Here is a 24,649-nt window from a genome sequence, read left to right as displayed (position 1 = left end):
CTCAGGATTCCTCCGACTCCTGCACCCCCTAGTGGCACGAACAGACTCCGCCAGCCAGTAAGATTGAGGGAGTTCATTGCTCTGCTGGGCCCTGGTACAGACAGGAGCCAGTGGAGGTCACCCACAGCCCAAGCCTAGCAACCAGCAAGGTACCAACACTACATCACACCTCCCTGCTTACCGCCGGCAGGGCTCACGGGGGAGGGGGGGCATTTCTGGTTGGTCCAGTTGAAGCACTTTTAAAAAGGGCGGCCATAGAAAGCCCCGTCCCAGGGGAGCACGGTGGCTCTTAGTGCACTCTGTGAAGAGAAACTGGGGCTGTGATGCTGGAATCTGCCCCTTGCTCTGCTACAGGTGGAGATTCACCCATCTGAGTCACAAGGATGCTCCTCCCAGCCACTCGTTAAACTAATGATGGAGCCTCCAGTCAATTCCCTCAGTGCTGCAGCCGACACTGGGTCATCTTGACCCAGTAAAAGGCCTGGTCAGGGAGAGTTCATTGCCCAGATTTCCCCCCCCCCATTATGGATTGGCATCCCAGCATTTGACAAACAAAGGCTAGGTGCACATTACTGTGCTCGGGTTGCAGTGATACAAACCAGAGCTACAGCCCCTCACAAACCCCAGTGATGGAACCCAGGTGTCCTGCCAACCCTGGTGCCTTTAGCCCCTCCAGAGGGCATTTGCCGAGTTCAACGTTCTGGGGTAATTTCTCCCCAAACTTCACAGGCCCCAACTCACTCAGGCCTCAGTAAGGGGAGTTTCCTGGCTGCGGGTCTCAGTCACTTTTCAAAATATGAATTAAGCTCCTGTAACAGCAGCAAAACAGCCCTGAGGAAATGCCCCGATTGCCAGACGATGGGATCTTTCTGTGGAAGCTGTTCTGCAGTGCATAAATTAGTACGGGGGGGGGGGGAGCAGCATCTGCCCGCGCAGAGAAAGGCTCCAGACCCTGAGCAGGGTTTGCTTGGGGCGCTGGGGTGGGGGGGGGGGGGGCGCGTTCTATGGACCTAGCGTCTCCTCCGAGCTCCGGCAGGGGCCGCTAAACAAGCTGCTTCCTCTGCTGCCCGGGCAGGGCCGGCTCTGCGCTGCGACCAGGGCAGCTGGCAGAGGGGACGGACACAAGGACAAGGGGGCAGGCAAAGAACAGGGGCGGAGCAGCGGGAGGTTTTCCCGGGTCTGACACAAATCCCCAGAATCACGTTCACAATCTCGCGAAAGCGCCGCCCGTGGCCACACGGAGGCAGCAAAATGCAACGTGTGAGCCCGGGGAGAAATGTTCCCTCACCGGCCCTGCAAACACTGGGCCGGATCGTCCCCTCTCCGGCCGGGATTTGCACAGGCAGGGTTTGCTCACAGGCCAGCCCCGTGAGATGGCTGGGAAGTGAGTTCCCGGCATCTCTGGGGGCTTTGGGAGTCAGCGCTCAGCCTCAGAATTCACCAGCGCAGGGCCCTGTGTCCGCAGCTTCTTCGCTTTGGTCACTGCTTCCTTCCATACATGGGGTATCACATCCCAGCAACCCACCGTTATTCACCTCCGCATTGCAACGTCCCGCTCAACCCGAAATTCCCCCGATCTCAGCACGTTTCACGCACTAATCAACAACGTCCTCATCTCGCGGCTCCGTTCCGCACACTCGTGTGTCTGGCACCCGCCTGCCGTGGCACGTTCCAAGTCCCGCAGGGAATTCGGACACCCCCTTCGCGTTGATGTCTGATGGGTCCTGAGCATGCGCATCCCGGGGCTTCTTGGCGAATCCAACCCGCAGATTGTCCTCCCTTTGGGGTAGCGGCCTTCATTGCCCGGCGGGTGTCTGTGGCCGCTGGGATCACGGAGGCCTGATCTCTGGCTGTGGCCTCAAAATGCTACAGGAGTAACGTGACTATAACAACAACAGTAACACACGTGGCCCCGCACTGAGGGGCCAGAGCTAGTTACCGCGCCACGCACAGCGGCCGAGGTTCCCAGCCTGTGGAAATACCCACAATTCCACCGGCTTGGACTAAACTGCCCTGGTTTGTGCTGGCGGGAAATCCGGCCTCATTGACGCCAGAGGAGAGAGATTGATTCACGCCGGCTGGGAATCTGGTCCCATCGATTCCAATGGAGCTATGGACAACTGATTCCATTGGATGGTTCCGCCCATTAACGTCATTGGAGCTACACTAATGTCAGGGGCTGGAAATCTGGCTCCCCGGGAAATATTCTTGAAAAGCTCAATAGAGATAAACATGGTAAAATGGAATGAAACGGATTTTCGACTTACGCTCTACTTAGCAGGGGAAGGTTTTCAGAGTTGTTGTAAGGGAGTTAAGCTGCCAAATCTTTCTAAATTTGGTGTTCCTAATTCCCCTGGGCTTTCTTGAAAATCCCAGCCAATACGACAAAAGAAGGGGCATGATTTCTCTTATCCAAAGATTCCTTCCTTCCTAAGAAGGCTTCGCCATGCGCTTATGTGGGCTGAGAATTCCAAAGGCCGCTAAGAGAGTTAAATGACTAAACGCTGTTTATTTAAGCTGAGTTCGGGCATCCAGATACCTTCGGCGGTTTCACACTTAGCTGATCTGAGCTCACTCCCTGAAGGCGACAGCGGACCCAGAGAGATCCCGTGTAGGCCCGCGTCAGACCTGTTATATTCACATGGCGAAACTCGCATGCAAATCCCTACTCCGGCGGGTTCCTGTTTAAATACCGACCCCTGGTTCTAGGCGCCTCAGACTCCCCCGAGACACAGACCCGCGCGGTCCTGGGTGCTGGAGACAGTTTGCACATCACTGAAGATGAATCTTCTACTGATTTTCCTTTTCATGGTGGAGGCCCCTTCAGGTACGTGGCTATTGGGGGTCCGGAGGGATCCCTGCTGCGCTGAGGACAGAAGAGAAGCTGTTCGAGGCCAGCCTAAGGGAATTAGGTGCCCGGATCCCAGTGGAATTAGGTGGCAGGTGACTCCCTTAGGCGCCCTCCAGGGTGTTCAATTTTCATATTCCCAGGGATCTGTGGGACTGACTCACTCCTTCATTTCCGTGTTTCCCTCCCAGGGGTCCTCTCCCAAGTGCAGCTGCGGGAAACGGGCCCAGGAGCGGCGAAGCCCGGGGAGTCCTTGACACTCACTTGCACCATCTCCGGAGACTCGGTTTCCACCGACAGCGCTGCCTGGCACTGGCTCCGGCAGCCCGCGGGGAAGGGGCTGGAGTGGGTGGGGCGCACGTGGTACAGGTCTGGCCAGTGGAACACTGAATACAACAGCGCGCTGCGGGGCCGAGCGACCCTCCCCGCAGACACCGCCAGGAACCAGGTCTCGCTGCAGCTCCGCGCGCTGACAGCTGTGGACACCGGCACCTATTACTGCGCCGTGACACAGAGCAACCCGGGGCTGGTACCAAAAGGGGAAGCGGATTCTCACCGCCCCACTGAGACAATGGGAACGCAAAGAGCCGCGATCCCCCCTCGCTCCCAAACTCCGTGTGACTCGAAAGGCAGCGCCAAGGGGGGCGGGTGAGGAATCCGGCAGTGAGGGCACCTCCCGGGCGGGTGCCCAGCCACCAGCCTGTGCCGGACTCCGGGGCTGTCAGCTCCGCAGAGCGACTTTTGAACAGGCTCCGCTTCTTGCAGGAAATTGAACGCGTCTTTGTGGCAAAGGGGCGAGGCGGAGGGTGGCTGGGAACGGCCGGGGAGCCGCCCCGGGGATCCGAGAATTCCCATAGTCCAGCACCTGGGCTCTAAGGGTGACGTCAATGCCACGTGATTAGGTGTCGGAGCGTACAGCGTGAGGACGGGAACACTGGGCGAGAGCTCCTGACACCTGGGTTTGGTTCTAACAGCCAACAGCGTTGGGGCAGGTTCCATTATCCGTGCCTCAGTTTACCAACCATTGACAGGGGGACACTAAAGCTGTGGCAGAGCTGGATGTTACTCTCAAAGACTGCACAAAAAGGGGAAGCACGCTGTGACATAGTGGGGAGTAACTTGCTGGGGCTGTGGGCGACCTCTGCTGTCTGTAGCATGGCCCCGCAGGGCAGGGGATGAGTCATTATGGAAAAGGGGTCTCTCAACCTGTCTTACCAGCTACCCCCCAGGGAGAGAAACAAAGGAAGGTAAATGCTGCCCCTGGCTGGGGGGCAAGGCTGTAGGAGAGTTAGTTAGTCTCTGTCTGGGAGCATGGAGGAAGCAGCCTCAGCAACAGGCTGGGGGGGTTAGAAGCCGAGACCCCCTCCCCCATATCAAGGGGGGCTGAGGCATCCTAGGCCTGCCCTGTAACCAGATTCCATCTGTGCTGTGCTGTATCCTGGAGAAGCAATAAACTCCCTCTGTTCTACTGGCTGGTGGAGTCTGTTCGAGCCATTACAGGGGTGCAGGAAACGGGGAAACCCCAACGCGCCGTCACACTGGTGTCAGGCAAGACAAAGGACCACATACAGGTAAAATTTTTACCCCCTTCTGTGCCTCTCAATGCCAGCGGGTCAAGCCAAGGCTGGTCCCTCAATTCCTAGGAAAGACGAATACGAGATGGGTGTCCCCATGGAACCTCAGGAGGTCAAACACGTAACTCAGCCAGCAGATAGATGGTAGATTGACACTCAGAGTAAATGTGCTGCTGGACCCCTCTTTATACCCATAGGGGCCCGTATCCTCTTTCTTATCTAAGATGCCAAATTGTACTGGTCTGTCTTTGTGACCCCAGTTCTTACAAGGGAGTTTCAACTTAATTTACACTTGCAAGAGAGATAACTAAATTGTGAGTACTGGACATTTTTTTTACTGGGAGAGAGATTCCTCCCCCCATGGACGGCTGTGTGTTCGTATCAATATGGATTTCAGTCAAGGGCACTCCTTGGCAGCCTCTTGATCAGCAATTGGCATATCTCTGTTTACAGTCATTCAGGGTCACAGCAGCCTGCATGTCCAGGCCTTCTGTTCAAGGCTTCCTGCTCTGTGTGCCCTGTATGCTTCAGGCAAGCAAAGATGGATGTTACAGGGGGGTTCCTGTCTGCTTACACAGGAACATAAGGAGCTCCTGGTAAATGCCTTGGGTGGTCCAGCATTGCCTCTGATCCTGCACTCTATTGTTCTTCTCCAAATGTATAACCTCTTCTGTCAGCCTTAGCACAGCCTGCCCTGGGGACCTGGGCTAGGGCTGCGGGGCCCTGCGATGTGCAACGGAGGCACAAAGGGCCTCATTAGAGGTCCAAGTTCTTCCAAACACTCTCAAGGGTTCACTGAGTGTCAGGCTGTCCTGCACCATGGTGGCTGGCGTGCGGGAGGGTGGGCGGAGGGAAGGAGGGGAACTCGGGTGCTACTTTCCAAAGCCAGGGGAAAGTTTTACCTCTTGGAAGCATTTGGTGGTTTCCTTTGTCTTCCTCAGTAGCCCACCTCGGGGCGCTGCTGGGACCTGCCTTTTGGGGAGAGATCTGGGTTATCGGGTTAGACAGGCAGATGCATGCTGGGAAAGGAAGGATAGTGAGAGAGAACAAGTCCTTCCTAGGCAAGGAGAGCTGAGTGAGTGCAAAAGCAGGTCTCATTCGCCCACAGAAGGTGGCCCAATCTAAGACATTATCTGACCCTGCTGGTGTCTGTGGGACTGACATGGCCACAACATCACTAAAAACAGAGGGAGGGAGAGTGAGAATAAAGTGAGCGAGAGGGGGGGGGTATGGGGATAGACAGATGGACGGACAGCCTTGTGACATAGTGTTGGTACCTTGCTGGTTGCCCCACATTGGGCTCTGGGTGACCCCCTGTGACGTAGTGGGGGGTAACTTGCTAACTCACTGGCTGCTGTTTGTAGCACCACCAAGCAAGACAAGCGATGAGTCACTATGCAAAGAGGGTATCTCAACCTGTCTGACCAGCTACCCCCCAGGGAGAGGAACAAAGGAAGGTGGATGTTGCCCCTGGCTGGGGAGCAGGGCTGGAGGAGAGTTAGTTAGTTTTCTGTCTGGGAGCATGGAGGAAGCAGCCTCAGCAACAGCCTGGGGGGTTTAGAAGCCGAGACCCCCTCCCCCATATCAAGGGGGGCTGAGGCATCCTAGGCCTGCCCTGTAACCAGATTCCATCTGTGCTGTGCTGTATCTTGGAGAAGCAATAAACCACCTCTATTCTACTGGCTGGTGGAGTCTGTTCGTGACATATCGGGGGTGCAGGAGGCGGGGGACCCCCAATGCACCGTCACACCCCCACTGGCTGCTGTCTGTACCACGGCCCAGTCCAGTAGTTCATTGGACAGGGAGATAACCTATTTGACCAGTTACCTCCCAGGGAGAGGAACAAAGGAAGGTGGAATGTCACCCCTGGTTGGAGGACAGGGGTGGAAGTGAGGGAGTTAGTTTCTGTCTGGGATCATGAAGGAGACAGCCTAGGGAAGGGGCTGGGATTTAGGGGCCCAGTCTCCCCCATCTCAAGGGGGGGCGGAGGCATCCTAGGCCTGCCCTGGAACATCTGTGCTGTATGCTGGAGAAGCAAAACACTCCCTCTATTCTACTGGCTGGTGGAGTCTGTTCCTGACATCATGGCGGTGCAGGAGGTGGGAAACCCCCACAGGAGTGTATGGAGATAGATAGATAGATAGATAGATAGATAGATAGATAGATAGATAGATAGATAGATAGATAGATAGATAGATAGATAGATAGATAGATAGATAGATAGATAGAAAGGATGCATATGGAGGTGGATGGATGGGTACAGGTTGGGCGCATTGAGATAGACAGACAGATAGGGAAGGCATGGCACCAAAGTGGCCGGGGGGGGGGGGGGGGGCAGGGCCTACCCATCCCTGACTGCTGGTGTCCACTGCCAGGCTGGGCACCCTCCATTCATGTCCCAGGTATCTTTCAGGAGCCAAGCCCCACAGAGGAGTATGGTGGGGAACAGGGCTGGATTACCCAATAGGGCACTAGCAAAACTAGGGCGCGGGCGCGCGCGCGCGCACGCGCACACGCGCACACACACACACACACACACACACACACACACACACAAAAAAATGATTTTACTGTATAGTATTGTTTTTATTTTGAATAACATATGGGGGTCACCATAATCTTTTGCAGAGCTTAGGGCCTCTAAAGGTCTTAATCCCACCCTGGTGGGGAGGGCCGTGCTGGAGAGTAAATTCCTAGAGTTTGTGTCAGTGAGTGTTTATGCAGCACCGAGCACACGGGGCGGTCCCTGTCTTTGACTTCCGGACAGGGCCAGAGAACAAATATGGGGAACAAAGCGGGGGGGGGGGTAGCCACAGAGGTGAAGGGTGGAGAGTCTGTATGAACAAAGTAGCTGCAGCTCGAAATGGGATCGATTGGCCACTTGGTGACAGGCGACGACCGTCAATGGGGAGATCACCTGGTGCCGATCCCTCTTACTCCTCAACCCAACTCCCCGAGTAGCCTTATGGAGCGTGTAGTTGAAAGGCAGCTCAGCCCCATTGCGTCAGGGCCGGCTCCCTGCTGGCATTTAGCAGCAACTCCCCTGCCGGTTCGGGCAGCGCGCTGAGCACTGGGATTAATTGTCCGCTCGTAAGAAGCAAGTTCTCTGACTCAGTTTCCTTTGTAAAGCTCGCCCCTCCCCGCGCCCTGCAACTCCTGGAGCAGAATCCGCCGCCCCCAGGCGTTTTGCAGCGCCAGGCAAACCCCGCAGGTAGTGCCTGGGGAAGGAGAGGAAGGAGCCCGGAGGGTCCCGATGGGGCTCTCACAGCGCTGGGGAGAGACAGATAAATGACGTCATTAATTCTCGCCATTCATGTCTAGGGGTTGCCTGGGAATCGGCTGTGGGGAAGGGAAAGTTTAATTGGTGTTAGTGGCTTCGGCTCTAGTGGTGATGGCTGGGGCGGGGTGTGTGTCCATGTTCATTGTGAGCCCGGAGGTGCGAACATTTCTCCTCTCTGTGCTGATTCGGTGGGAATCGCTGCTCCGGGGCTACGGGCTCAAAGGGGTTCAATGCGATTCGGTGCCTGGATCCTACAGACGGTTAATTCGATCCTAGCTCCGAAGGTCCCGGACGGTGTAAACGGGCCCGGGTCCTCTGCGCTGTGCTGCAGTAGCGGGGCTGGGAGACCCGGGCCTTTCCCATTTCCCGGGCGGGCTACCGGCCCCTAGGAGCGCCCTGCCGAGTCCAACAATCCCACGCGCTGCTATTGCCTGTGTCTCCTTAACTCCCCAGCGCTGTGAGAGCCCATCGGGATCCGCTCCCCGCGCTGTGCCAGGCGCTGCACAAACACACTAGGGAGGAGGAAGGAGACTTCTTCTGCCAGAGACTCCATGGCAGTGACTTGGCTCGTTAAGGGAAGGCGGTTGTGTGTCTGATAAGGAGGGGAATATGCAAATGGCGGTGACCGCTGCCTGCTTAAATCGGTGTCTCTTTCTCTCGGCTTCACTCGGAGAGACACCCCGTAGCCCCCGGTGTCTGTTCAGTTACCAGCCAGCTCTCCCACCCAGCGACAGGGGAAATGAAATTTTGGGTCTATTTAGTTTTCGTGGTGGCAGCTTTGCCAGGTAGTTTCTAGCTAAAAACACTGGAGATGCGGACGGAGATTTCGTATTTGATATTTCGATACTAATGTTCGTATCGCGCCTTTGTTTCCAGGTGCCCGGTCCCAGATAAGCTTGGTGGAGTCCGGTGGGGATATGAAGAAGCCCGGAGACTCTCTGCGCCTCTCCTGCAAAGCCTCCGGCTTCACCCTCAGCAGCTATCATATGAACTGGATCCGGCAGGCTCCGGGGAAGGGGCTGGAGTGGGTCGCTTTTATCAGCAATGCTGGGAGTACTATACACTATCTTGGTGCCGTGAAAGGTCGATTCACCATCTCCAGGGACAATCCCAACAACCTGCTGTTCCTGCAAATGACCGGCCTGAAGCCCGAGGACACCGCCCGCTATTACTGTGCAGACACAGTGACACGAACCCTGCTGCTGTCGTACACAAACCAGAGCTAAAGAACTTCCCGCGTTTACCACACGGGGGCAGCAGAGACACGCGCAAAAAAGCCCTAAGTGGAGCGCAGGAAAGCGAAGGCCTCTCAGGATGGAAAACACGGGTTAACTCTTTCGTTTCCTGAACACCTCCCCTGGATAGAACAGCGCTACTCGCCTCCCACAAACTGATCTTGTCATTAAAGGCCCTTCAAGTTCTATGGGTCCAGCCCTCCTGACTGCCGGGGGGCTTTCAAACCTCCTGCGAAGGCGCGTCCGGAAACCCCGAGATCCTCCACCCCTGTCCACAGCAAGGCCAGACTCCGCCAGCCAGTAGACTAGAGAGGGTTTAGTGCTTCTCTAGGATACAGCACAGCATAGACTGGTGTGGTTACAGTAGTCAGGGCCAGGCAGCCTTAGACCCCTTGGGATAATGTCAACCGGTCCCTGACTCCTGAGTACTCAGCTTAGTCTCCTCTCTTCATTTCATCCCAGCCAAAATCTGCCCCTTCTTCAAGCCACGCCCGTCCTTTCTTCGGACCCCTTCCCTGGACAGGTAAGAACCAGTTGGGCCATAGACTATGTGATCTGAGGGTCTTTAGAGTGACTCCCACTGGTCAGTGCTTACAGATTCAGGCTAGTAGGGGTCACCCATAGCCCACAGCCCAAGCACAGCGACCAGAGAATGGCCGAATGGACATCACACCTCCCACAAAAATAAATCATTTCACTGGCATAAAAGCAAGAGATTCATTTTATTCTCTTTGTTTCTTCCATTGCTGGTGCCCGGTCCCAGGTCCAGCCCGCTGCTCAGCGCCCGGCAGACAGACCCCGGGAGCCTTTCTCAAGTTCCTGGCATCCGCAGCAGAACCCCTTCCCCAGCACGCACTGGCAGCAGCGGGAGCAGAAGAGCAACACGCCCCCAGCTCCATCTGCTCCCCCGGTGACTCGTTTCATGGGGGCGGGGGGACAGGAACACACCAGCGAGAAATGGATTGAGATGGGGCCAAGCTGCTCGGTTTCCCCGCCGGGGTGTGTGGCCAGGTACACCCCCGCTTGCTGTGCCCGTTTGTCGCCCGTCCTGCTGCATTCCCATAACCCCCCACCCCCCACCCCAGCAGCGGGCATCACTTGAGAAAGGCTCCCGGGGTCTATCTGCCGGGCGCTGAGCAGCTGCAGAGCCGGGTCTGGCTGGACAGGAGAGAGTGTGGAACACAGGCAGACAGGGTCTTGGATCATCGGCAGGGGCGGAGCCGCGTGAGCACGTATGCAGATGTGTGTGCGAGCAGGCTGGGAGTGGAAGCTGGAGCAGGCTGCAGAGCGGGGCCCTAATTTGCAAGCGGGGCTCCGGGTGGCGTCTGGGGACAGACACGAGTCAGCCTAAGGCAGCAGGAAGCGCTGTCGGCGGGGTTGTTTGGTGGTGGAGGCCACTGTCATGTGAGAGAGTTCCAGGAGCTTCAGGGGGAAATGGGGTAGGGAGCTGAGCTCTCATACTTATCTAGCAGGGGAAATACCATGATCAGGAATAGGGGAAATTCGACTGTATAATTTTTAGTAGTGGGGGGTCTTTGTGCCGGCTTTTTCGTGGCGAAAAAGTGTGAACTTGCGCTAGCTACATAAAATAAAGCCGAGGTCAGAGACTGTTATCTGTTGCGTCAGGCGTAGGTTCACCCCACGGGTTAACCCGTGTGAGGTGTCCAATAGAAACCTACTTTCTTCTGATTCCATATATGCTATTCATGTGATTTGTATAATGTGGGTATGTGAAGTTTTAAGCATGTATTTTCTGTGGATACCAAATGTTTCTCTATATGTGGTTGAACTATGGGCAAAGCACCTCAGCCTATGAAGGTGCTAACGAGCAAAGCTCTGAAACAATAGCCCTCCATAGGCCAAGGAAACACCTCAAGAGTGGTGACTCATACCTAAGGGCTACCAGCAGGGAACACAGGAATAGGCCATAGGCCAGGTGACCTGCTGTAGCCAAGAAGAGACCAGGAAGGAAGGATAAATAGACCATGTGGTCGATTCCATCTTGGTTCCTCAGCTCAGCACTTCATCCCAAAGGCAGCAGTTCAGGGATTGAAGAGCCGGAAAGAACCGTGGACCCATCCTGATTCTAGGATGTGCAACAAGGACTCTTAAGCCAGCAGCTGTAACATCTCTGCTAGAGCCTGCATCAAGAACTGGGAGATTCGATGCATGTAATGTATGATTCTTTAGCAACCTTACTCTCATGCTTTTCTTTATTGTAGTTGTGACAGCACGTTGGGGGTCCCCCGTCTCCTGCACCCCGAAATGGCACAAACAAACTGCACCAGACGGTGGAATAGAGGAAGTTTATTGCCTCTCCAGGATACAGCACAGCACAGATGTAATCTGGTCACAGAGCTGGGCTAGGATGCCTCAGGCCCCCTTGAGATGGGGGGAGATTGGGCCCCTAAACTCCAGCTCCTCTCCCTAGGCTGTCTCCTCCATGCTCACAGACAGCAACACACTAACCCTCTTCCAGCCCTGCCCCCCACCCAGGGCAGCATTCCACCTTCCTTCGTTCCTCTCCATGGGGGGTGTCTGGTTCAACAAGTTTGGCATCACCTTTGCATAGTGAGGTTTTCCCTGCTGGGTCTTGCTCCAGACAGCAGAGGTCATCACAGCCCAGCAAGTACCCCCACTACGTCACAGTAGTAATAAACCTTTAGATGTTAGATGCTAAAGGAGTGGCTCAGCGTGATTTGTGGGTAAGATCCAGAGGGTAAATTGACCAGAGATCTGTGGCTGGTTTCTTGGAACCAGACAGAACTTGTTCGGGGTAGGTGGGATTGGGTTCTAAGACCCCCCAACCTGTGTATGAGGCCCGGGGCCCTTTGGGGCACGGATATTGCTGGGGTGTCAAGGGGTTTTGCTGTGAGGCTTCAGGCAGGCTACTGAAGCACTCTGTGGGACTGGTTTGTGGCCTGTGGAAAGGTCACCAGTCTGGGGGCTATAAAGAGCCCCGAAGTTGAGCAATTTGCCCTGAGCAGATGCCCTCAGCTGTGCCCAGACCGGCCCAGTCGGTCACAGTTTGCGGCTTGGGCTTGTGTCCGCTTTGCTTCCAGAGTTATGCTTGAGGTTCAGTTTATCATTTCTGTCAATCACCCATCAGTTTATTTCCCAGCTGGGTTGGGATCTTTGCTCGTTTCTGTCTCTTTGCTTCTCCCTTGTCCGGCAGGAAAATGGTCTGACCAAAACTATGTGTCTCTTCTGTTCTCTGGGAAGTTCTGATCCAACCTGCAATCTCTCCACCCCCATTCACGTCTGGGCTCAGCTTGCATGTTGGACTCTCCCAAGGAACGCAAACATTTAAGAAAACGATGGTCGAAAGAAATTGCCCCTTAGCCACGTCAGGGTGGCTGAGTGGTCTAACAAAGTGGCCCACGTCAGTGCCTGTCTGTTCCCTCATTGGGTGTTCTGGGCTCCGAACCAAGCCGTCGGTTCAAAGCCCACTCTGGGAACCACCTTTGATTCCTGTGTGGAGAAGTATCCTCATTTCCATGTCTCCCTGTCACTGCAAGAACACAAGCTTAGGAATCTACCCCTTCAGGGCATCTGGACAGATACGTTCTGGCTCGTTTTCCAGGAGATATTTGGCCTTGTCTGGGGTTTGACAGGTTCAGGGGAGGGAGAAGCACAGCAAACACGGATCATTCAGGGTGTGAGGCTCTTAGTTACCTAGGGAAGTAGTATGGGAATGCGTTACCTAGGGAAATAGTGGAGTCTCCATCCCTAGAGATGTTTAAGTCTCGGCTTGACAAAGCCCGGTTGATTTAGTTGGAATTGGTCCTGCCTAGAGCAGGGGGCTGGACCTGATGACCTTCTGAGGTTTCTTCTAGTTCTATGGTTCTAAGATTGAGCTCAGGTGGGTGTCTTGGTCGCTTCCTTAGGGCAGGGAATTAACAATAGAGCAGCCAGGCTGGGAGGCCGCTAGAGCCAAGAGCCCCGCTCCAGTGTGTCCGCATCCAGTCAAAAGAGATCAAAAGTGGGCTCCCAGTTTTACATTAGAAATTCTCCCTGAAATGGCCTTGCCTCCTGAGGCTCAGGAGTGTGGGGCAGTATCGGGGTTGAGGGAACAGAGGGCTGGATGTCGGAATTGAGGGGCACTGAGCGCAGCATGAAAGAGCTAGGGGGGAAGTTACAGACACAGTGCGAACTGGGGCTCGCCAGTCCCAAGGGGTGTAAAAGAGCAAAAATCGCATTGAGCGTCTGTGGGATCCAGACACCGAATTGCGTTAAACCCCCAGAGTGACAATTCCCACCGAATCTGAGCAGCGAAGAGAAATGTGCGCACCTCCGGGCTTACAACAAACACCGATTCCCCCTCGCACCAAGTGAGCCAAAGCCACTAACGCCAATTAAACTATTTCCCTTCCCCACAGCCGATTCCCAGACAACCCCTAGAAATGAATGATGAGCTAAGTGACGTCATTTCTTCTTATCTCCCCAGCTCTATGTGAGCCCCGTTGGGACCCGCCCCCCGCGCTGTGCCAGGCGCTGCACAAACACACCGGGAGGAGGAAGGAGACTCCTTCTGCCGGAGACTCCATGGCAGTGACTCGGCTCGTTAAGGGAAGGCGGTTATGTCTCTGATAAGGAGGGGAATATGCAAATGGCGGTGACCGCTGCCTGCTTAAATCGGTCTCTCTCCCTCCCTATGCTGTACCCGGAGAGACACCCCGCAGCCCCCGGTGTCTGTGCAGTTACCAGCCAGCTCTGCCCCTTGCAACTGGGAACATGAAATTTTGGGTCTATTTAGTTCTCGTGGTGGCAGCTTTGCCAGGTATTTTCTAGCCAAACACGCTGCAGAGGCGGAGAAATAGCTTGTGTTTGGCAGTTCGATACTAATGCTCGTATCCCGTCTTTGTTCCCAGGTGCCCGGTCCCAGATCAGTTTGGTAGAGTCCGGAGGGGATAAGAAGAAGCCCGGAGCCTCTCTGAGCCTCTCCTGCAAAACCTCCGCCTTCACGTTCAGCAGCTACATATGAGCTGGATCCAGCAGGCTCCCGGGAAGGGGCTGGAGTGGGTCGCACAAATTTACATTGATGGGAGTCAACAATTTTACGCAAACTCAGTAAAAGGCCGATTCAAAATCTCTAGGGACAACCCCAACAACCTGCTGTCCCTGCAAATCACCGGCCTGAAGCCCGAGGACACCGCCCGCTGTTACTGTATCAGACAGACACAGCGAAGCGAAACCTATTGATGCGCTTGAAAAAACCCAGGCTGCAGAACCCGCGGCCGCCACGCGGGGGCAGCAGAGACACGAACAACCCGGCGCGGGGCACAGAACCGAGAAGGCGCCTCCAGGCGAATAAACCATAAAACCTGCCGCGGGGCTTTAACCCTTTCACTGCCCAGCCACGTCCCCTCTTTGCAGCCAAAGTCCCTCTGGGCCCGTGGAGCAGGCACCGCTCGCGCAGCGTTGAGAGCTGATTTGCCCTTCTGCAGTGAGGACCCCCAGGATTCTCCTGGGGCAGAATCTCCTGGTTCGTAAGGTGTCCTTATTCTCAGTGTCCGGTCCCAGGTGCTATTTGCGGCTGAGGCGGCAGCGGCCTGGGGGGAGGGGGAGAAATCTCCATAGAAGCACCTCCTCGTTTGAGCCCACATCTGGGACCATCAATTCTCTTTCCTGTGGCAAAGCCACAAAGGTCTCTGAGATCGCTCCTGTCCCACCTGGCTTTGTCATGGTCTCCCTGTGAAATGGCTTTAGCCAATCAGCTGAAGAGCTGTAAAAGGCCGTTGTGATGTCACTGTCGCTCCACCTTTGCCTTGCAGGGCTCATATCCTACCACTGGCCAAACCCTTTGCATGTTTGAGCTGCTCCCGGATGTGACCCTCCAGCTCAGAGGAGATTCCAAACGGACGCCTCAGTGCAAAGGAGGGAGCAGAAATTGCGGGGCCAATGTGAGGTTATTTCGCCAAGAAATCCCCTATATGCACCCTGGCCCCCTGCTGCAAATGATACAGCTCTGACTTCCAGAGAGAGAGAGAGCGCGGCATAGAGAGAGGAAGCGGGTCCATTTCCCCCTAGTGGCTCTGCCCCTGCAATCGCAGCCCCGGGAACAGTGGCTAATGGGTCACACTCCAGAACAGGTGTAAGATCTCTTGCGCAAGAGCTCTTGAGCAAGAGGGCAGTGTGGTCGTGGCAGGGGTTTCTTGAGCAAGAAAGCCCTATGTCTAAAATGACTATGGGATCTTTCTTGCGCAAGAAAGCGTCCACACTGCCACACATCTCCCACATGGCAGTGTGGAAGTGTACGTGCTCAAGATGTTCTTGCGCAAGAAGCTGCCAAGAAGCCTCTGGGGGCACAAACTAGGAGGAGGCCCTGAAACTCCGAGCGTCATTTCTCCTTAACTCCCAGCGCTGTGAGAGCCCATCGGCATCCGCTCCAGGCGCTGTGCCAGGCGCTGCACAAACAACCTAGGGAGGGGGACGTAGACTTCTGCCAGAGACTCCATGGCTCGTTAAGGGAAGGCGGTTGTGTCTCTGATAAGGAGGGGAATATGCAAATGGAGGTGACCGCTGCCTGCTTAAATCGGTGTCTCTCTCCCCCTAGGCTGCACCCAGAGAGACACCCCGCAGCCCCGGTGTCTGTTCAGTTACCAGCCAGCTCTCCCACCCAGCGACAGGGGAAATGAAATTTTGGGTCTATTTAGTTTTCGTGGGGGCAGCTTTGCCAGGTAGTTTCTAGCTAAAAACACTGTAGAAACGGACGGAGATTTCTTATTTGACGTTTTGATATTAACTTTTGTGTCGCGTCTTTGTTCCCAGGTGGCCGGTCCCAGATCAACTTGGTGGAGTCCGGAGGGGATGTGAAGAAGCCCGGAGACTCTCTGCGCCTCTCCTGCAAAGCCTCCGGCTTCACCTTCAGCAGCTACTGGATGAGCTGGGTCCGGCAGGCTCCCGGGAAGGGGCTGGAGTGGGTCTCGCTCATTTACACTGATGGGAGCCAAACATTTTACTCAGACTCCGTGAAAGGCCGATTCACTATCTCCAGGGACAATCCCAACAACCTGCTGCACCTGCAAATGACCGGCCTGAAGCCCGAGGACACCGCCCGCTATTACTGTGCGAGAGACACAGCGACATAAAACCTGCTGAAGCTCATTCAAAAACCCAGACTGCAGAACCCGCGGCCGCCACGCGGGGGCAGCCGAGACACAAACAACAAGGCGCTGGGCACAGAACGGAGAAGGCGCCTCCAGACCAATAAAACACAGACCTGCCGCGGGGTTTTAACCCTTTCACTGCCCAGCCACGTCCCCTGCTTGCAGCCAAATCCCTCTGAGCCGGTGGAGCGGACACCACCGAGCAGGAAAGGAGACGAGAGAAGACACAGAGGAGGTGGCGGAGATGTTGGATGTGTCTGGGGACGGAGGGGGATGGGCAGGTTTCGGACACACTGGGCTGGAGACAGACAGACTGGGCGGTGCCATGTGTCACTCGGCCGCCCTGTTTAAGTAGCAGCTCGCGGGGACCCAGCGAACAGACCCAGTAGGCGCTGAGCTATTCACTCCTGTTCCGGGTCTCGGTGCCAATGAGGAATCCCTCCCCTCTCCCTCCGCCCACCTTTGCCTCCGGCCAGTGCGTATTTGGGGGACCGGAGCTAAGGGCTCCAGCCTGGGGCTCACACACTTGGATTCGCTTCCCTGATCCGTCGCGGCCTCCCCCTGTAACGGCTGACGAGTCCCGCAGAGCCAGATCTTTAGGGGTGTTCGCCGACGCAGAGAGGGGCCGGCGGGATTTCCAGAAGCGTCCAGGCGTCTAACGCCCAGTGACTAACCTGGGAGCTACAGGTCCCTTTGGTGACCCTCCCTCGGCATCTGTCTGTGTCTCCAGGGGCCTGCAAACCGCTGACAGCCTGGCACTGGCGGATTTCGCACATGGAAGGAGCAGACGCTTCATTTCCATTGTCTGGCAGTGGGAGTTAGCGGCCTCCATCGCTCAGGCTCTTTGGCACAGCCAGTTAGGTACCGCTCTGTGTACTGAGGCACCTGTGTAAATCTGTCCCGTGGGGAACCTGGTGTGAAGTGGGGCTGAGAGCCCCTTCCTCCCTCACAAGGCCGCTGTGAGGCAAGCACACTACAGAGATTACGGTAATGGAGCAATAGAATCAGTCGAACAGCTGCTGTCGGATGTAATTCACATCTGGATCAATATCTTTGAAAAAAATCACCGCCCTCAGCTGTGTTTTTCAAAGTTCAGCTGGTCCAGTCTGGGCTAGGGAGGTGGGGGGGGGGGGTGTAAGCCCTTCTCACAGACCTGTGCTGTGTCTTCTTACTCCCTCTGCAAGGTCCACACTGGGCACTGGATCCCAAGGCACAGCTGGGGAGGGCATTGTGCATGGACTGTGGCACAGGGACTGGATATTCCCAGTGTCGAATGGACACTGTCAGTGACACCTCCAGTACTGAGGTCTCCCTCTGCCAGCTCCTAAATCCGCCTCGGGAACCCGCATGAGCGCCGAGAGCCTCACATCTCTTATACCCAAAGAGAACTGGCATGCAAAACCCTGCCCGGGCTCCTGGTTAAATACCAGCCCCTGGTTCTAGGCGCCTCATTCCCTGCCCAGGGACAGACCTGCCCGGCCCTGCCCGCTGACTTTCCCTCAGTGCCTGAGACCGAGAATGGAACCTCTGCTGCTTCTCCTCGCCCTACTCGCCGCCCCCGGCTGTGAGTGTCCGTGGGGCAGAGGGGAACTAGGAACAGAGCCCTGGATTGGTTCGCGGGTTAATATTGTCTTGGCTTGTTTTCTCCTTTCCCAGGTGTCCTCGCTCAGGTGTAACTGATCAAATCCGGCCCGTGGGCGGTGAAGCCCGGAGAGACCCTCACCCTGAGCTGCACCGTCTTTGGGGATACTGGGGACAGTGATGACGCTGCCTGGAACTGTATGAGGCAGCCTGCAGGGATGGGGCTGGAGTAGACGGGGCAGATGTGCTATGAAAGCGGTAACGAGGACTGGGACAGAAACTCCGCCCCCTCCCTCCAGGGCCGAGTCACCATCTCTGCAGACCGGGTCTGGAACCAGGTCTCGCTGCAGCTCCGGTCGCTGACAGCTGCAGACAGCGCCCCCTAGTGCTGCGCCGGGCACACAGTGACACAGGGCAGAGCCGGGCCTGCTCTAAAATTGGGGAACCGGGTTTTCAAAAATGCGGAGACCCTGGGGACTGGGCTAATGGTCACACTGGGGGGCGGGGCTCTGGCTGTGACTCTCCGGTGCCTGTGCCCGGGGTTGTTACTCACAAAGCTCCCGTGTCTCTGCCTGGCTCAGGGCCCAGCCGGCCTGACATGCCCATGAGAATGGCCCGGCTCAGAGACCCGTGAACGCTCCCGGTCCCCTCCCAGCGAGACAAGGCTCCGCCTCTGCGCCCCTCTTGTGACACAAGCAATAACGTGTCAACCCGCGAAGGGGGCTAGTTCCCGCCCTCTGCCTTGTGCAGGGTGGTTCGATCCAAGCATCCCAACCTCTACCCACCTCCACTCTGCCCTGAGCGGTACGAGGGGTCGGGATGTCCATTCGTCTTGACTTTTCTTCAGCGTGTGCGGTTACACCAGGACCTTGTACCTGGGTGTTCTGGCACCAGCGCATGTATGGGAGCTGGGCACTATAGAAAATCCCTCCTGACACCTCGATACCCGGTTCAATCCGGCGCCAGGCGCCTTGTCCCGGGTGACACGGGGAGTCTGGGACAGAGCAGGGAACCGAACCTGTCCACGCAGAGTCCCAGATGAGCGCCCTGACTCTGAGTGACCATCCCTCTCTTCTTCCATTCTCTGAATCCCTGGACCAGTGACCTGGGCTCCTTCTGTGAGGAGGTTTTATGTGTCGCAGGGAGGGGATATGCAAATAGGGACTGAGTGTCCTGTTTAAATCTGCCCCTCTCTCTGCTCAGGCTGCACCCGCAGGGACAATCCGCAGCCCCCTGCTCTATGCAGTGACCAGCCAGTTCCCTGAGAACTTCCCCCGCCAGCACCGGGGACAATGAGACTTTGGCTGCTTCTAGTTCTGCTCATTGAGGCTTGGGAAGGTATTTTCCCCCGATACCCCCACGGCAGGGACAAGGGATTGTTCTGAGGGGGATGCTGCCAGCGATGGGATTTGTAACAGCGCTTAACGCTGGGGTCTCACCCCCTTTATTGGACAATGTGGCTCCTTTTACTCCTGTTGATTTTAATTCACGGCTCCAATCCGTTGCTAATGTTTTAATTTCCAATTTCCCTGTTTCCCTTCTCCCCAAGGGCCCGCTCGCAGGTGGTTCTGACCCAGTCGGGCCCGGCGCTGAAGAAGCCCGGAGAGGCCCATAAGCTGCAATGCGCCACCAGCGGGTTTGCTCTCAGCAGCACCTGGATGAGCTGGGTCAGGCAGGAGCCGGGGAAGGGACTGGAGTGGCTGGTCCGCTACTATGACTCCTCAAACAAGCACTACGCCGCCTCCGTGCAGGGCCGGTTCACAGCCTCCAAGGACAGCGCCAACTTCTACCTGCAAATGACCAGCCTGAGCGCGGAGGACAGCGCCGTGTATTACTGCGCCAGGGGCACAGGGAGGGGAAGCGAATCTGAGCTCGCTCAAAAACCTCCCCCTGCAGGGACCGGGGAGGGATTTCCTGGGGGTGCCGCTCAAGCTGCGCATAATAACAAGAGCAGTGTTCCCCCTCCCACAGCCCCACGGTCCCCGCGCCCAGCTGGGAAGGAGACCGGCGCTGCTGAGCCCAGGTCCCCGGGGAGCGCAGGGAACTGATGCCCAGCGGGTGTTTCCCGGCGCAGGGAGAACGAACAGCTGCATCCGGCCTCGCGCTGTGGCTGCCCCAGGGACTCGCTGCTCAGACCCTGCCCAGTGTGAGGCTCCCGCCTCCTCCCAGGGAAGGCAGCGGGAGAAGCGGGGCCCTTAGAGCAACCAGAGGGCGGGCTGAGCCCTGAGGCCGGGTCACAGGCAGGTTCTGAGGCAGGTAGCAGGCGGGCTGAGCCCTGAGGCCGCCCCCGCCCCCAGCCGATTGACAATTGTCTGGATCAAACCCTGCCCTTGTGCAAAGGGGCAGCTCCAGCCTCTGAGCACCTGCCACCTGCGGCATTTCAGGGCGTAGCCTTAAGGGAGAATGGGCAGGAATGGTGTCCCTGCCTCTGCTTGTCAGGGGATGGGAATGGGTAACAGGGGAGGGCACGTTGGGGTTTTCCTGTCTCTTGTACCCCCGTAGTGGCAGGAACAGACTCCACCAGCCAGTAGAATAGAGGGGGTTTATTGCTTCTCCAGGATACAGCCCAGCACAGATGTCATCTGGTTACAGGGCAGGCCTAGGATACCTCAGCCCCCCTTGAGATGAGGGAGCTTGGTCCCCTAAATCCCAGCCTGTTGCATAGTCTGCTTCCTCCATGATACCAGTGTGATGGCGCGGTGGGGGTCCCCCGTCTCCTGCACCCCAAAATGGCACAAACAGACTGCACCAGCCGGTGGAGTAGAGGAAGTTTATTGCCTCTCCAGGATACAGCACAGCACAGATGTAATCTGGTCACAGAGCTGGGCTAGGATGCCTCAGGCCCCCTTTAGATGGGGGAGACCAGGCCCCTAAACTCCAGCCCCTTTCCCTAGGCTGTCTCCTCCATGCTCCCAGACAGCCAGCCACTAACTAACTCTCTTCCAGCCCTGCCCCCCAGCCAGGGCAGCATTCCACCTTCCTTTGTTCCTCTCCATGGGGGGTGTCTGGCCATATTAGTTTGCATAGTGACTCATCCTGTTTTGCTGGGTCGTGGTACAGCCAGTGGAGGTAACTCACAACCCACTGCCCAGCTTAGCAACCAGCAAGGTACCTCCCACTACGTCATAGGGGTTTCCCCTGGGAATCACGTTTATGGCTCTGGAGCTGGGATCCCAATGAGACAAATTCACCTGAAGCCAGAGCAAGTGCGGTGGAAAGGGAGCAGATTCCCGACGTCCCGAAGTGTGCGCCAGCTGAGCCTAATGGAAACTACAGGTACCCAACAGCTCTGAAAATCCGCCCCCGAATGTCTGTCTCACTACAGGAAGGGGCTTCGCAGGAAAGCGGCTGGACTCCGTTTTGGAAGATTTGGGTTCAATTCTCAACTCGACATGCAGATGAGGAATTGACGCTGGGGAATTTAGTTCACCTCTTCCTTTTTCCCTTCTTCCCTAGTTGGATCAATAGCCCGTCGGGGCAGAAATTCTCTCTCACTGTGAGTCTGTGCAGCGCTCAGCACCATGAGGGCATGAACTTCCTATATTAAAAATAAACTAAATTAATGTTTATATTATTGGCAAAACCGCAGTAAAATCTCCTTGCCAGGTGGCACCAGAGGCGCGCACATCTGACAGCCGCTACCTCAGCGAGTGTTTAAGGCGACCAATAGGCAGCCCGACCCCACCCCAGCCTTGACACCAGTGGATTCCGTTCATCCCCCGCATCGCATCTGGGCGGGGCTGGGAGCTGTTGCTGCACTGAGAGGAACAAGGGCTGGGGACAGGCCGGGCAATCGGAGCTCGGCGCTGAGGGAATCGGGCGGCCGAGCCTAGAGGCTTCAGGGAGAAGCGCAGGAATTTCCCCTCCTACCTGGCTGCTCATTCCTACAGCCATGCGGAGCTAAATGCCCCTTTTCCCAAGCGGCAGCTGCAGCAGCAGCTTTGGGTGTCCCCAGCAGGGGGCGCTGTGCCCAAGCAGAACGGTATTCGACTGACCCCAGTCAAAGTCGATGGAGCCAGGAGCGCAGGGAGCTACCGCTACAGCAGTGTGTGGGAGACCCCCACAGTCCCCTGGGGCCTGGCCTGTGGGCTTGCTGATCTGAGTGCCGGGGTGGGGGGTGAAAGGGCTTGTCCATCCGAGTGCTGGAGGGAGGAAAAGGCCGTGGTTCTTGCACAGTGATGGGAGGCCATTTGTTCTCAAAGGAACATCAATAAAAAAAACCCTTGAGAATGTCTAGTGATGGTACCCAGGACAGACAGACGGACAGACAGAGTGACACAAAGAGGACACTGAGGGGAAACAGACTGCCCAGCAATAGGCAGGCAGCGCTTTTAGGACACACTCTATACACGCGCGGCCTTGCAGGGTGCGATGTTTGGGCAAATCTCGGGGTCTGGCTCCCCACAAAGGGGCAGGCTCCGGCTGCTCACAGGCCCTGGCCTGCCTGGACTGGGCGGGATTTCCTTTCTCTCGGTCTCCCGCTCAAAGATAAAATCTCCGTTCTCGGCTCATAAAGTGTCGGACTTTATGCAAATCTCCCGCCAGGGCCCGGGTCAAATCGCAGCTCCTGGGTTCCCCGGGACCCGCCTGCCCAGGGGCTGAAGCGAGTTTCAGTTTTTCCTCCTTCTCGTTGCTCCGTTTCCCAGGATGGACCCCGCGGTGTCGCTGCTGCTGTTACTCGCCCTCTCGCCCTGTGAGTCGGGAGGGGAAACCCGGGGGATGATCAAAGCCCCAGGGAGCGAGCTGAGGATCTAACTGTAACGGTTCGTGTCTGTGCAGGTGTCCGGTCCCAAATCCAGCTGGTCCAGTCCGGGCCGGGCGCGGTGAAGCCCGGAGAGACCCTCACCCTGAGCTGCGCCGTGTCTGGTTACACCATTTCTTCTGGATTCAACAGGACCCGGATCTGGCAGGGTCCTGGGAAAGGTTTAGAGAACCTGGGGTATGTAGGTGCACCCAACGCGGTACAGAGCCGGATCAGCATCGCCAGAGACACCGCCAGGAATCAGATGTCGCTGCAGCTCCGCTCGCTGACAACTGCGGACATCACCTATTACTGCGCCATATACACACAGAGCAACGCAAAATCCCTACCGAAAAGGGGAATTGGTTTCTCCCCATACAGAGGGCATTTAACGCCTCGTTTCCTTCTCAGCGACATAGGCAGAAAGAATGAAGCAGAGAGAATCTCTGTGAATCCAGATTTGATATCGTTCACACAAGCTGTGACGTAGTGGGGGGTAACCTGCTAACTCTCTGGCTGCTGTCTGTAGCACCACCCAGCAGACAAGCGATGAGTCACTATGCAAAGAGGGTATCCCAACTGGTTTGGCCAGCTGACCCCCATGGAGAGGAACAAAGGGAGGTGGAATGCTGCCCTGGCTGGGGGGCAGGGCTGGAGGAGAGAGTGAGTTAGTTCCTGGCTGGAAAGCAGGGAAGAAGGAACTGGGGAGGGAACTGGGATCCCCCCCCATCTCAAGGGGGCACTGAGGCCTCTTAGCCCCAGGTCCTGTAAGCAGATTACATCTGTGCTATGCTGTATCCTGAAGGAGCAATAAACCACCCTCAATTCTACTGGCTGGTGGAGTCTGTTTGTGCCATTTCGGGGTGCAGGAGACGGGGGACCCCCAACGCGCCGTCACACAAGCAAATTGCGCACTGATATCGCAGACCAGGAATGAAACCGGTGTTATGCTCGATTGTAGGGTCGAAGTATAAAGAAGGCAGTCACGGGCAACCCCCAAAACTCCCCCTGATTTCTCATCCCCTGCTTCTTCCATCCTTGGGCCGTGACCAGCCAGTCCCTGGAGAATATTCTCCCCAAGCACCAGGGACAATGACACTTTGGGTCGCAGTTGTTTTTATGGTAGCGGCTTCGAAGGATATTTTGTGTCCCGGATCAAATGGCAGAGCCAAAGCCCAGACAATTATCGCTGATTTTATACCGGTTCTTCTAACACCCCTTAACTCCCAGGTGCCCGGTCCCAGGTGCAGCTGGTGAAGTCCGGAGGGAATATGAAGAAGCCCGGAGACTCTCTGCGCCTCTCCTGCAAAGCCTCCGGCTCAAAGAATTACTGGATGCGCTGGGTCCGGCAGGCTCCGTGGAAGGGGCTGGAGAGGGTCGGAGAAATACACCCAATTTCTGCTACCATCAATTACGCCCAGGCCTTCAAGTGCGGCTTCACAGTCTCCAGGGAGATCCCCAGCAACCTGCTGCACCTGCCGCTGACCAGCCTGAAGCCCGAGGACACCGCCCGCTGTTACTGCGCCGGGCACACACTGAGCAGAAAGCGGCCCAGCCCCGAACACAAACCGAGCTGCAGCGGGAGCCGCTCTGCCAGCGCCCGGCAGGGGGCAGCAGCGACTCGCAGTTCCAGGCTGTTCTGTCCTGTTAGCGCAGGGATCCGTGTGAAAGGGCAGGTCGGTGCCCAGAGCAGCGGGTGAATATTTCGGGAACTCTGTGTTCTAGGGACACGAGATAAATATTCCTGCACTGCTGAGAGCAGAGAGCAACGTGCAGCCAGAGAGAACAGAAGAACAGACTGAGAAGACCAGACTGGGTCAGACCAACTGTCGATCCAGCCCAGTATCCTGTCTGCCAACAGTGGCCAATACCAGATGCCCCAGAGGCAGGGAAAAGAACAGGTAATCCTCACGTGATCCCTCTCCTGTCATTCATTTCCAGACAAACAGGGGTTAGGGACACCATTCCTACCCAGCCTGGCTAATAGCCATTGATGGATCTAACCTCCATGAATCTCTCTCACTCTTTTTTTGAACACTGTTAACGTCCTAGACTTCACTTCCTGTGGCAAGGAGTTCTACAGGTTGACTGTGCCCTGAGTGAAGATAAACTTCCTTTTGTTTTTTTTTAAACCTGCTGCCTATTAATTTTATTTGGTGACCCCTAGTTCTGATATTGTGGGAATAAGTGAATAGCTTTTCCTAATTCACTCTTTCCACACCAGTCATGATTTTACAGGTCTCTATCCTATTCCCCCTTAGTCTCCTATTTTCTAAATTGA

General features: G+C 56.2%; 1 protein-coding gene and 1 gene segment (V, D, J or C); one reads left to right on the top strand and one right to left on the bottom strand.

The window, feature by feature from the left end:
• The window catches only part of LOC149521034 (leukocyte immunoglobulin-like receptor subfamily A member 3), a 1,043,054-nt gene that overhangs the window by 139,258 nt on the left and 879,147 nt on the right, over nucleotides 1–24,649 (bottom strand). The gene's annotated exons all lie outside the window — the stretch shown is intronic.
• Nucleotides 14,718–17,062, top strand: LOC142821359 (Ig heavy chain V region 3-like). The segment is given in 3 exon segments: nucleotides 14,718–14,840; nucleotides 15,494–15,617; nucleotides 15,709–17,062. Coding segments are annotated over 3 exon segments (540 nt in total).

The sequence above is a fragment of the Pelodiscus sinensis genome, chromosome 30 (assembly GCF_052426305.1).
Source record: "Pelodiscus sinensis isolate ZL-2025 chromosome 30, ASM5242630v1, whole genome shotgun sequence".
In the NCBI taxonomy this organism is placed as follows: domain Eukaryota; kingdom Metazoa; phylum Chordata; order Testudines; family Trionychidae; genus Pelodiscus; species Pelodiscus sinensis.
The sequence above is the reverse complement of the archived record's forward strand: the minus strand, read 5'-3'. Positions and strand labels throughout refer to the sequence as shown.